We start from the raw sequence: 13,315 nt of genomic DNA on the forward strand, positions 1-13,315 counted from the left end.
GATAGGCACAGAGGCACTCACCTTTAACCTCAGCACTTGGGAGGCAGAGGCAGGTGTCTCTTAATTAAGAGTTCAAGGTTAAAGGCCAACTTGGTCCACATAGCATGTTCCAGGCCAGTCAGGGCTACATAGTGAGACCATGTCTCAAAACAACAAAAGTCACATCTAAAGCTTTGAATCCAGAAATGCAATGGTGCTACTCTGATGGGAAGTCTCCCGTCCCCAATCTTCGTGAAGGATAAATATTGTAATTCCACATGAATAAACTCCACGGCTAACTACAGCAAATCTTACTTTCCATTTCTGAGTTAGACAGAACTAGGACTTAGCACTTCATAAAAACCAATAGTTGGTCCTATTCCTCTCAAACTGTTGTGACCGCGACCAACACTCTGGTAAGCAAGATATTTGCTGTGTTGTACAGGCATGGGGTGAGTTTTATTTAGAACGTTTCTAAGGATTCTGCTTCAACAGTCCTGCATGCAGCATTCGAGCATCTTTATGAAGAAGTCTATTTTGCAGGGATCATGTGTCATCAAGATCTGCAGAGTTCTCGCTGTCATTTGCCACAAGGGCTTCTCTGTTCTCGTAGGTCCAGAAGCCATTGAGATCAATTAGAATGGTAGTGACTGTGTCTCCTTGATTACTGTTGATTAAATCCTGAAGTGAGATTTTCAAAGGGTCCTTTGGTTTGACCATGTCAAAGATTTCATCCTAGAAGAGAAGAAAATATTATGAAAGCTGATTGAAGTAGCTTGTGTCACACAGTGATACAGAATTCAGGGTGGACATCTGAACTACTGTACAAGTTTTTACTGCCGTTTCTTCTTCCCCACCTGATAGGTATCTCTAACCACAGAATCTTCTTGGGTAATTCTTTAGCTGAATAACTATCTCTTATTTTATAGATGAAGAAAACAAGCTCAGTTTGATCTAAGTTCATAGCTAATAAAGGACAGAGCTATCCAATACAGCATTCTCTGAATGCAATTAACTAGTTACAGTTTTTATTGCCTCCTAATGGTGAAGCAAAGTCTTGACACAATTTTCTTTTCTTCCCCCACTGCTGGGAATCAAACCCAAGACATCTAGTCTCATGCCAGGCAAGCTCTGCCACTGAGCTCTGCCACGATACCTTTTAAGTTTTTTTTTTTTTTTTTTTAAATATTTATTTATTTAATGTAAGTATACTGTAGCTGTCCTCAAACGCACCAGAAGAGGGCATCAGATCTCATTACGGGTGGTTGTGAGCCACCATGTGGTTGCTGGGATTTGAACTTCGGACCTTCGGAAGAGCAGTTGGGTGCTCTTACCCACTGAGCCATCTCACCAGCCCACGATACCTTTTAATAAGAGCTCAGCTAAGCAGTGAAACCTCAGGTGGCTCAGAGATAGTGACAGTAATCGTGCCTTTTACTCTCTTCACAGTATGGGGAGAATGGAACTCCATGTTAAAGAACTAGTCATCCATAATAATGAAACTGTTCCTAGACTTAACTAGAATTCCGGAAAGACCCTCTTCTAGGTTATCAAGTATGCAAAATAAATATTTAAAAGGCTTTAACCCGTGTTTTCTAATCATTTGTAGTAAAATTAGGACTTTTAATAGCATTTAAAGAAGCAATTCCATTTTTTGTTTGTTTGTTTGTTTGTTTTTTCGAGACAGGATTTCTCTCTGTATAGCCCTGGCTGTCCTGGAACTCACTCTGCAGACCAGGCTGACCTCAAACTCAGAAATCCGCCTGTCTCTGCCTCCCGAGTGCTGGGATTAAAGGCGTGCGCCACCACGCCGGGCTTGCAATTCCATTTTTAAAAAATTTAGAGTTACTCAGCTTAACAAAATATAAACTTTTAAAGTGTGTATTCTTTTTCCAGATTTGTTGAAGATTAAAGTGCTGGTTCTTAAATTCCTGTTACAAAGTTTGAAATTTCTCCCATTTGTGTATATCTAAATAGTCATTGAGGCTTCTTCTTGGTTAGAATTAGAGTCTTTTATTTTGTCAACTTGAACCAAAAAGACCCTACTGGATGATGCTTCCTAGCTAGTGAAACTGCTGACTAAACGCCATGTGTTCAAATCACGATGGTTTTCTAGTTCTGTATGTGCGTGCACTTGCACACCGAGGCCAGTAGAGAGCATCAGATCCCCCGGAGCTGGAGTTAGAGATGGTTGGGAGCAGCCCCGCATAGTCCCTACTGAGTGCTGGGACTCTTACCTGCTTTGCCACCATTCTAGCCCTAAATAATGGTAATTTACATACGGAAAGATGAGTATCTCTTCAATTTTTTTTTAAAAAAAGATTTATTTATTATTATACACAAGTACACTGTAGCTGTCTTCAGACACTCCAGAGGAGGAACTCAGATCTCATTACGGGTGGTTGTGAGCCACCATGTGGTTGCTGGGATTTGAACTCAGGACCTTTGGAAGAGCAGTGTTCTAACCTGCTGAGCCATCTCTCCAGCCCCCTGTCTCTTCAAACTTAATAGATCAATTATGCAGGCTCTTTCCGGCAGCACACCAAAAAAGGACTTGAATCTATGTAGTCTTCCAGTTGAATGTTGCGTTTACAGTGAAAAGGACTGCTAAGGGATGCAAGCTAACTGATAAATAAAATGAATGTTTTCATGAGAACCCAAGACTAATAATGAAATTATCAAATTCATCAATCAGAAGTCCAAATTTGTCTCCATTTCTGATAACTTAAGCTTCAGTTCAGAACAAGTAACAGCAAAAACCTGATTTAGAATGGTGTTTCATAGTTCATAAATCACTTTCATACAAAACTGGGTACAGCATTACTTAGTATTACTGTGGCTATATTATCTGACAATATGACATAGGTAAATAAAAGGGTAATAACCTTGACATCTTGAAATGACACAGGATCCTGTCCATGGATTTTCATTAGTTCTTGTATAGCCTGTATTTAATGGAAATAAATCTGTAAATAAAAAATTAATTCATAAACCCCAAATACCCTTCTCACCCCAGTTCCTGTGCAGTTCCGCGCTGTGTAAGTCAGTTAGCCCCGCTGTACTGCTGTGCTTCAGTCTTCCTATGCCCACAGCTGGATGAGCTAAACCATGGCCTTCTCTACACTTCCACTTTAGCAACAGAGAACTTGGGTGAGGACGGAGGGTTAAGACTGCAGACTGCTGGTACTGCACAGGAATGTGGGCCCCCAACATGACCTTAGCCACTACTGTTACAACTGCCTTCTCCTGGTTTTCACAAATGTGTATACTTTCACGTTTGGTTTTTTAAACTTTTAAATTTAAATGTATACAAGTGTTTAGCTACATATATGTATGTGTACTACATGTGCGTCTGGTAACCAAGCAGGTTAGAAAGTGTCAGATATCCCGGATCTGGAGCTTCAGTGGTTGTAAGCCACCATGTGGGTGCTGGGAACTGAGGTCCTCTGCAAGAACAGCCAGTGCTCTTAACCAGGGAGCCATCTCTCCAGCCCCACTTTACCATTTTAAAAGGCCCATCTCTCCACTATTTCTACTTAGAAAAAAACAGAGCTAGACTACCTAGGCTTCTCCCTTTAAAATCAAAGCACAGCATAGTAACACAGGCCTGTAATTCTAGCACTCAAGAGGCAGAAGGATCCAGAATTAGGTACACATTCAGTTAGATAGTGGACCTCAACATCCAGGCTCAGCCTAATCACTGTGATGGTGTTTATACACACTACATTTTGTTAAGTATTATGGGGGAAAACTAGCTATGAAAATGTGGTAAACACTACAAAACTATCCCATACAGTAAAAGGTGTTCTCATTCAAACTCAGGAATTTCAGGACCAAGGCAGACTTCATTTTTACATTTGCTGGTGCTGAATGCCTATCATATACAATCAACTCCCCTTTAGAGACCAATATTCTGAGATCCAGTAAGGTCCAAGGTAAGTTCTTCAAATCTGTTGTATCCTGAAGTGTAGCACACAATTCTGGGGCTGGAGAGATGGCTCGGTGGTTGAGAGCACTTGTTGATCTTGGAGAGGACCTAGATTTGATTCCCATTACCAATACAGTGGCATGCTACTACCATCTGTAACTCCAGTTTTAGGGGATCCAATACCCTCCTTGGACCTCCTAGGGTACCAGGTACATAACATGATGCCCAGACATAAAAGCAGGAAAACTCTCATATACATAAATCTAAATGAAATGGAAAAATAGTATATTAAGATTTATTTATTTTATTTATATCAGTACACTATAGCTGTCTTCAGACATACCAGAACAGGGTACTGGGTCTCTGTTACAGATGTTTGTGAGCCACCATGTGGTTGCTAGGAATTGAACTTCAGGGCCTCTAGAAGAGCAGTCAGTGCTCTTAACTTCTGAGCCATCTCTCCAGCCTGAAAATATTTTCTTAGAGCAAATAAACTGTCTAATGTCTGAAATTTTCCTGAAAAGGAACTAGGCATTTACATTTGTTACTGATGACCAAAAGCACAGAATCTCTCATCTCCAAAGGCTAGCCAAGCCATTCACATTCCATAAGAAAACACTGAAAAACTCAACAACATCAGCTTTTACTTTATCATTATATATTCCCTAAAAGTAGAAGGAAAAAAATAGACTTGATTTATATTTTAAAACTATTCTTTTAAATTTAAAAACAAGCTAGGTAAAACTGTCAGTACATTAATTAAAAACCGAATAGTTTAAGATATCTTAGGATCAACAATGCTCCTTTACCCAAACCATACTTACCCTAAAGAAATAATTAAGGGAAAAGACATTCAGGTATCCCTTGTTCTCAATGTCCAGCAGTTTGAAAATGTACTGCAGAGCTGCAGGCTCCTTTCTGTTTTCTAAGGCAAGAACAAAGTCCAGGTAGGTCTTATAGTCCTACAGAGAGAGAGAGCATCCATAGTCTTGAGTGAAATTAAATGAGTATTTGCTGAGATGAAGTTATTTTGTAATCACAGATAGCAAGTTAAACTATTTTTAAAACTATGAAATAAATCCATTTATGCATTTAGTGTTGGTGTCTAGGAATTCTAAGTAGGCACTATTCTGTAGGACAGTTTTGAGAGACCCAGCTCATTTTCTGAGAGATTTGCTTAAACTATCATTTTCTTCCATTATACTAAAAAACTGTCAAGACAGTGATTAAGCTATTTTATGCTGCCATTAAATTTATGTCTTCATTTCAATGTCGTTTCTTTGAAGAATCTATTTTCTCTAGAATGGACAGCAGTCTATTTAAGTTGCTATTCAGAACCCACTCATCCATGTCTGTGGTTCCATTTCTGTGCATCACATCAACTGTGAGCTGAAAATATTTGGGAAAAAATGTTAATTTTCACCCGCCATAGACTTTTCTTTCCTGTCAGTACTTAAAACACCACAGTACGAATACTCAGCATTTGTACTGTATTAGAGATTACACGTAGCCTAAGGATGCAAGTACACTGGAGCCAACATATGGAGCACCTGTAGATCCTGATCCCGAAATGGACTCTGGAACCAGTCTATAGAATCAGGTCTGAGCTTGGTGGCACATGCCTGTAACCCAGCACTTGGGAAGCTGAGCAATGCAATCTGAGTTGAAACCAGCATGGGCCTGCAAGATTATTTCTCCAAAATAAAAGAAAAAAAGAAATCAAAAGATTTTCAATAGAATGAGGAGGTGGTTTAGCTGGTAAAGTGCTTGCCCTTACAAGCACAAGGACCTGAGTTCAAATCCAGTCCCATGTGAAAATGTCCAAGATGGTGGCCTGCACTTGAACTGCTGAGATGGAGATGAGGCTCCTAAGGGGTTGGTGGCCTGCCAGTCTACCTTATTAGTGCCTCCCAGCCAACCAGAGATCCTGTCCCAAGACAGACAGCCTTTCTGGGGATAACACCTCAAGTTGTAGTCACACAGGCATATAAACTTGCACACACAGACAGAAAAGTTTAAAACTATGAATGCCAGCTAGGAACATGAAAAGAACAGGTTGTTGAACCCTTGCAAAGGGGACACTTGTAGGTTGTGTGTTCATATACATGTTTTTATTAATTTCGCTTGTTGAAACAGAGTCCAACTCACTCCAGGCAGTCCTGGAACTCACTGCATGGCTCGGGCTGGCTTCAAACTCCAGGAGCGTATGTCTTAGCCTCCTGAGTGCTGTGCTTACTGACGTGAGCCACCATCCCTGGCAGAATACTCGTCTTATATATAAAAAGGATAGGAAAAGAAATTCACATTTTTTTTTTTTTTTTTTTTGGTTTTTCGAGACAGGGTTTCTCTGTATAGCCCTGGCTGTCCTGGAACTCACTTTGTACACCAGGCTGGCCTCGAACTCAGAAATCCACCTGCCTCTGCCTCCTGGGATTAAAGGTGTGTGCCACCACGCCCGGCCCTAGAAATTCACATTCTTGAAAGAGATTTTGTAGGATATGATAAGGAATGGTTTCACATACAATTGTAGTGTAAGAAAGTAAGGAAGTGGCATGAGGATTTTGTTCAGTTGTTACAGTGCTTGCCTGCACTCACAAAGAAGCCCTGACTAAATCCTCAGCCAAGGATCAGGTGGCAGAGCATGCCTGTAATCCTAGCACCGAGGCCAGCTTCAATGACATGACACCCTGCCTTAACAAAGCAAGACCAAACCAGAGTTAAGGAGATGAGCTTCATCAAGGCTCAGCCCCACCCATGTACTGCCCTCATCTCTGCTACTATCATAAGCCTCCAGCAGTCCATGGCGGGAGGCCAGGCCACTTTCCCTTTGGTGCCTGACCTGCTTGCATCAGTGGCATAGTGCAGTGTAGACCTCACTCTTACCTGGATGTTACTTCTTAAGCAGACTTGCCTGGGGAAATAATGTCTCTCCTACATTTCTCTAGCTGTTTTGAGATGCTCTATACTAGTGCTCAACCTACCCAATGCCGCCACCCTTTAATGCAGTTCCTCAAGTTGTGGCAACACCCAACCATAGCATTATTTTCATGAAAACTGAGTAACTGTGATTTTGCTGTTGTTATGAACCATTCTGCAAATATCTGTCTTTGGGGGTGGGGATCAGGGGGTGGTCCTCGAACTGCTGCTCTAATCAGTAGTCCACCTGAATTCAAACTTAAACTTCTCCTGCCCCATTTGTCTGTCCTAGGATTGGGACTATACGTGTGCATCACCTTTCCCAGCCCCTCTAAGATTTATTCCCTGGCCTTTGGCTGTTGTTGTTTAAAACAGGGTATCATACAGCCCAGCCTGACCTTAAGCTCACAATCCCCCTGCCTCCATCCACCAGGTGTTAGAACTATAAGCTTGCTTTCCACCTGTTTTTGATATCGAGAACACTGATTTTCAAAATGCTATTTACAAATTTTCTTCTCAAAGCTGGGTGTGGGGCATCTTTAATCTAAGCACTCAGAAGTGGATTTCTGAGTTCTAGGACAGTGAAGGCTACAGAGTGAGATCTTTCTTATTTATTGATTGATTGATTGTTAAAGATTTTTTTCATTTATGTATGTGAGTACACTGTCGCTCTGTTCAGACACACCAGAAGACGGCATCAGATCCCATTACAGATGGTTGTGAGCCACCATGTGGTTACTGGGAATTGAACTCAGGACCTCTGGAAGAGCAGTCAGTGCTCTTAACCGCTGAGTCAATTCTCCAGCCTCTACTTATTTATTTTAAAAAGATATCTTGCTAGGCATGGTGGTATATATCTTTAATCCCCAGCACCAGGGAGGCAAAGCCAAGTTTGAGGCTAGGCTGACAATGTAAGTTAAAGGCCAGCCAGACCTACACAGTGAGACTCTCCCCTCCTCAGAAAAATAATTTTCTTCAAGTGTTTTCAAAACATTAAAGGGAATATTTAACAAAATCTATACCTCTTTATAACATCTGTATAATCTAAGATGTAAGTTCTAAAACTAAGTGTAACTAGATGTCCATGTATTTTGAGAGGGAAAAGGACAACTACCTGATAGTTATCTTCAGCTATTAATGCAGACACAGTAATTCAATATGACTGTGGCTGGCTGTGTTAGCTTCACACCTGGAACCCCAGCACTTAGGAGACTGCTACAGCAGGAGTGCAGACACAGTAAGTTCTAGCCAGGCTGTGCAGAGGTAGCCTCTGTCTCAACTAATTAAGGCAATGGGCCTGATTTAAATCACAGCATATGTGGTCTGTGTTGGACCCGGAAATTCGATGATTGCCCTATTTACACAGAAATGGTGTACAGGATTTACTGACTGTTCAGTTTTCTTTTTACCAATTGATGCTCCTATACCTATGTCAATGAATAAAAAGATACTTCATTTTGAATGTGTTTTAAGCCTAGAGGGAGGTTTTTTTGCTTTTGTTTGTCTGTTATTTGTTTTTGAGACAGGGTTTCTCTTTGTAGCCCCGGCTGTCATGGAACTCCCTTTGTAGACCAGGCTGGCCTAGAACTCACAGAAATCCTCTGCCCCTGAGTGCTGGGATTAAATGTGTGTGCCGCCACTGCCCAGCAGGCGATAAGTACTTTTAGCTGAATTTCCTTAAGACTAGGCTCAGAATGTCAAGTAATTCCACTGACTTAATAGTCTAAGGTCCTGTTACACACGGACATTACCAATGCTCAAGGAAGCAAGGCCTGCTGGCACACTCCTGAGTCCTGGCACTTGGGGTGGCACGACGGGAAGATAGGAGCTCAAGATCATTCTTGGCTACAAATCTCGTTCAGTGCCAGCATGGTCGACATGAGACCCCGTCTTTAAGAGAGACAGACAAAAACTGTTGATTTATATCAAGAAAATAGCTTATGGAAACTGTAGGAGCCTAAAAGTGTAAACTCAGCAGACTTCAATAACTACCATTTCTCCATCGTAAGTGAGACACTCCTGGAAAACTCGGTCTAAGAAGACATTGGTCATGGTTGCTGTTCCGTAACGGGAGAGCTCTTCTTTACTTAGCATGCCATTATGATCTTTATCAAGATTCAAATACTGACCTTGCAAAAAAGAGAACAGAAACACAAAATGATATTGAAAGAAGACTAATGAGATTCAGTAAAACCAAATCACTCCCAACTGTGAATCCCGCTGTGTGAACCCTGCACCCACATGTGATCACAAAGTAAGACAAGAGCTGTTGTTCCCAGCTAATGAAAAGGGGTCAGATTACATTGTTCTACTGAAAACAAAGCATAGGAAGCATGGAAGAGTTCCAAACATTCAAACATCAGTGATGTAAGAGGTAACCTTAGCCTGCAGTACTGATCCTTTAGTGGGAACACCCTGGTGTAAGGCAGACAGCCTGTGTACACAATGGTCCACCGGACACCCATCCCCTGGGGAAATCAACAGTGGGATTTTAGAAAGCAGAGCCTACCATAGACCCTCAGGGCAGAAGGAGCAGAAAACCAATTTGTTTCTTGACTTTCTTTGGACAATTCCTCATCTCTTAGCTAAAGAAACATAAAAACATAATTAGAAAATAATAGCAATTATCATGTGACAAAATTTAGTTCAAAAAATATTTACCTCCAGTAAATCATCTAGGAAGCTGCATGCTAAAATATCTTGAATTTTGATCTTCCCTTGGGGAAAAAAATAAAAGAGAAGCAATTTCATTTTGAGAATGACTTTTTTATTTAAGATGTTATTTTACAAAGGCAAGCCTATAATTGATATGATAAACAGCTAGACTAGCTCTTAGGATCCTTAAATTTTGTTACAAAACTGAACCATTGGGAAAAAAAAACAAAAAACAAGGACTGGAGAGCTGGCTCAGTGGTTAAGAGCACTGACTGCTCTTCCAGAGGTCCTGAGTTCAATTCCCAGCAACCACATGGTGGTTCACAACCATCGGTAATGGAATATGACACCCTCTTCTGGTGTGTCTGAAGATAGCTACAGTGTACTCATATAAATAAAAAATAAATCTTTTGGAAAAAAAGAGAGAAAACACACACACACACAAAAGCCAAGTAATATGAAACACTCCAAATTATAATAAGACAAAACAAATCCCAACAACCTATAAAACTACATATCTACTTGAATGCCTCCAACTGCAAGAAGCTAAGGAGTAAATTCCTACTAAAATTATGTTATTCAAATCTACAAAAGGTTATGTTATACTTTTCACATAGGGACAGTGCTGGTAACGAGGGGTGGGGCTTATAGCTCAGCAGTTTAAGGCCAAGTTCTGGCTCTTCCTCTTCCTGCTGCCTGTGGATCCAGATTTAAACTCTCAGCTACCTCTCTAGCACCATGTCTGCCTGCATGCTTCCCACCATGATGATAGTGCACTAAATAAACCTCTGAACCTGTAGGCCAGCCCCACTTAAATGTTCCCTTTATAAGAGTTGCTGTGGTCCTGGTGTCTCTTTACGACACTGAGACATAGGTGCCATCCCACCACTGCACAGCTGCTTACAGTCACTGCAAGAATATTCTGGACGCTCTCCATATAAAGGGAAGTGGGTGGGCTTGTACACTTGCCCACTCTCCGAGATGTGCCAGATTATGGCACTAACTTTAAAAACAAAGAGAAATTGTCCAAATTTGTCTAATACTAAGATACTATCGACAAATACTATACGAGTTTTTAAATTAGACAATGTTTTACCTGTTCTTAGAGGATCCAAAAAGAAGAAGAACTTCCTAACTGCTGTACAAACATAAAAGGAGTAAAAGGACTTTTCCAACCCATCTAACTGTGGCAAAGTAGGGATGAGCTCCAGTATGTAGTTCTCTAAGTCCTGGAAACAAAACAAAATGCTGGTCAGCTGTCTTGCCTTGACTTCCCACTAAGACAGACTGGAAGCTAGAATTGTAAGCCAAATAAAACCCTTTCTCCCCTAAGATTGCTTTGGTTGGAGCATTTCATTACAGCAAAAGACACAATATTAGGACAGCAAGTTCCTATATTTAAACTCTCTGGCATATACCTGTATTCCCAATATCTGGGAGGAGGCAGAGGCAGAAGGATCACTGCAAGTTCAAGTCCAGGCTGGCTACAAAGGCTGCAAAGTGAGACCCTGACTCACAAAATCCAAATTAGCAAATACGAGTCTCCTGCGGCGTTTTGTATTTATTTTAACAACTTCGTTTTTACTCTATTTTAGCATTTGCCTGACAGATCAGAGACTCTAAGTTGATAAAAGAACAAGCACTCAAACCAGGTGTCTAAAATGAGCTCTTCCCAGCTCCTCACAGCCTTCATGGGCTTTCTTCCATTCCCCACTCTATATTATCAAAATAAAACTTAGGACTCAGCTTTGAGTTCTTCAGTTCCTTTCCCTGAGTCCCATTCCCTATGCCACACATCCAACCTAGCAGCAAGGCGTGTGATTTCTTTCAGTTTTCCTTTCTTCTTTCCTTTCCACTCCCTTTTCTTTCTTTCGTTTGTTCTTCCTCCCTTCCTTTCCTTCCCAGTGTGGTAGAGGTGAAAGTAGGATGTGCAAAATGTATATTTTTAGCTTTTGAGGGGGTCTTTGGGATTAATAAAAGGCTCAGTATGTGGTGACTGTCTGTTGGCCCTCCCTGCCACCTTAGCTTTTACTCTGGACACACGGGCTCCCATTTTTACAGACCGGCAGGAAGAAGAGTCTATACTACAATGTTGAATACTGCATTCTTAAAGGACAAGAACTCTACATTTTCCTTGGAAAGGACAAGAGGATGATTAAACACATCTCTGAATAGTTAACTCAGTGGCTGACATTTATGCCCAACATACCTTTCTCCTTTGAGCTCTATAAGCGGGCTCCATTTTAGAGATAAAAATAGAAGCCAAAAAATATACCTACATAATTTAGATAGCTGCCAAAAATATGGAAGTAGCATAGCCATTCTGATCAAGAGGTGTCAATCCCATCATAACCTGACCTAATGACATGCACACCTAATAGGAAACAAATATCCTCCTGGTAACTTACCATGTCCCTCTAAGCCTGTGGGTAAAACAAAGCCACATGAGGTTTTTTTTTTCCCTCTATTCTATAAAAAAGGAATTCCCTCATCTTTTCCAAAATAAAATATACTGCCCATATGAGAACATCCAAGAGCTGCTGAGGTGCGATGAAGAGCTTGCTGTGCAAGCTCAAAGACCTGATTCTGAGCCCTGAAACCCACGGACAGGTGGAGAAAGAACCAAGGACATGAAGTTGTCCTTAACCTTCCCATGTTCCGTGGCATGTGTGAGCCCTACTACTTCTCTTTCTAGCCCCTAGAGGGGCTGACTAGGGAGATGGCTCAGTGGTTACTGCACTTGCTATGCAAGTGGAAGAACTAGAGTCAGATCCAAGAGCCTACGTAAATGAGAGCATGCTGGTGATCCTCCTGTAACATCAGCCTTAGAAGACCGACCCAGGGATCCCCAGGGCAAGCTGGCTATCAAACTAGCCATATAGCGAGCTCCGGGTTTGACTCAAAGAGCCCGCCTCAACGAGTAAGAAGAAAGAGTAAATAAAGATGGTTCCTGACATCAACTCAACCTCAGGCCTCCATGTCTGCCCTTGCATACACCAAACACACATACAAAACCTTTTTTTGTTCAGTAATTCCTTTCTTTTCTTTTGGATCTTGAAGACAAGTTCTCATTACACAGCCCTACCACCTTGGAACTCTCTGTTTGGAGCAGGCTAGCTGCAAACTTGCAGTGGTCCTTGTATCCTGGCCTCCTAAGCTAGGATTACAGGTATGTGGCACCATACTTCACTCGTCAATTCGTTTTTTGGTTTTGCTTTTTTATTAAGATTTATTTGGTGTACATGAGCATCTCATCACTGACACACCAGAAGAGGGCATCAGATACAACCACAGATGGTTGTGAGCCACCATGTGGTTGCTGGGAATTGAACTCATGACCTGTGGAAGAGCAGCCAGTACTCTTAACTGCTGAGCTATCTCTCCAGCCCACCTTGTTAATCAGTTTTAAAACCTGTTTTAGATACATTCTATTTACTCATTAATAATGTTTGTTATAAGAGACAGGTGGATTTCTGAGTTCGAGGCCAGCCTGATCTACAGGACAGCCAGGGCTACACAGAGAAACCCTGTCTCGAAAAAGAAAACAAAAAAATGTTTGTTATATAGCTCAGGTTGGCCTAGAACTCTATATGGAGCTTCAGCTACCTCTGAACTCCCAATAATCCTCCTGCCTCAGCTCTAAAGTGCTTGGATTAGAAACATGTGCTAGGATGCTCAGCTTCATTTTCCTTTAAAAAAAGATCAAAGCATTTTTCTAAAGGCTGAAAAAAAAAAAAGACCCCAAAAGACTATTTCTGTGGTTAACATACACTAAAGTTAAACAAAAGACTATTTCTGTGGTTAACATACACTAAAGTTAAACAAAAGACTATTTCT

The 13,315-nt window shown here is 41.2% G+C and overlaps 1 protein-coding gene across 2 annotated transcripts in view; it reads right to left on the minus strand.

The window, feature by feature from the left end:
- Positions 1–407: 407 nt before the first annotated feature.
- Ppp2r3c (protein phosphatase 2 regulatory subunit B''gamma) overlaps positions 408–13,315 on the minus strand; it is a 23,607-nt gene continuing 10,699 nt past the window's right edge. For both annotated transcript variants that reach the window (XM_021178796.1, XM_029484498.1), the window contains 7 exons: positions 10,575–10,707; positions 9,485–9,540; positions 9,333–9,408; positions 8,816–8,952; positions 4,732–4,869; positions 2,865–2,924; positions 408–714 (listed from right to left, as the gene is read on the minus strand). In XM_021178796.1, coding sequence (XP_021034455.1) covers positions 526–714; positions 2,865–2,924; positions 4,732–4,869; positions 8,816–8,952; positions 9,333–9,408; positions 9,485–9,540; positions 10,575–10,707 — 789 coding nt within the window. In that variant the 3' untranslated portion in view covers positions 408–525. The remainder of the gene's footprint in view (positions 715–2,864; positions 2,925–4,731; positions 4,870–8,815; positions 8,953–9,332; positions 9,409–9,484; positions 9,541–10,574; positions 10,708–13,315) is intronic.

This window comes from Mus caroli, chromosome 12 (genome assembly GCF_900094665.2).
Source record: "Mus caroli chromosome 12, CAROLI_EIJ_v1.1, whole genome shotgun sequence".
Classification (NCBI taxonomy): Eukaryota; Metazoa; Chordata; class Mammalia; order Rodentia; family Muridae; genus Mus; species Mus caroli.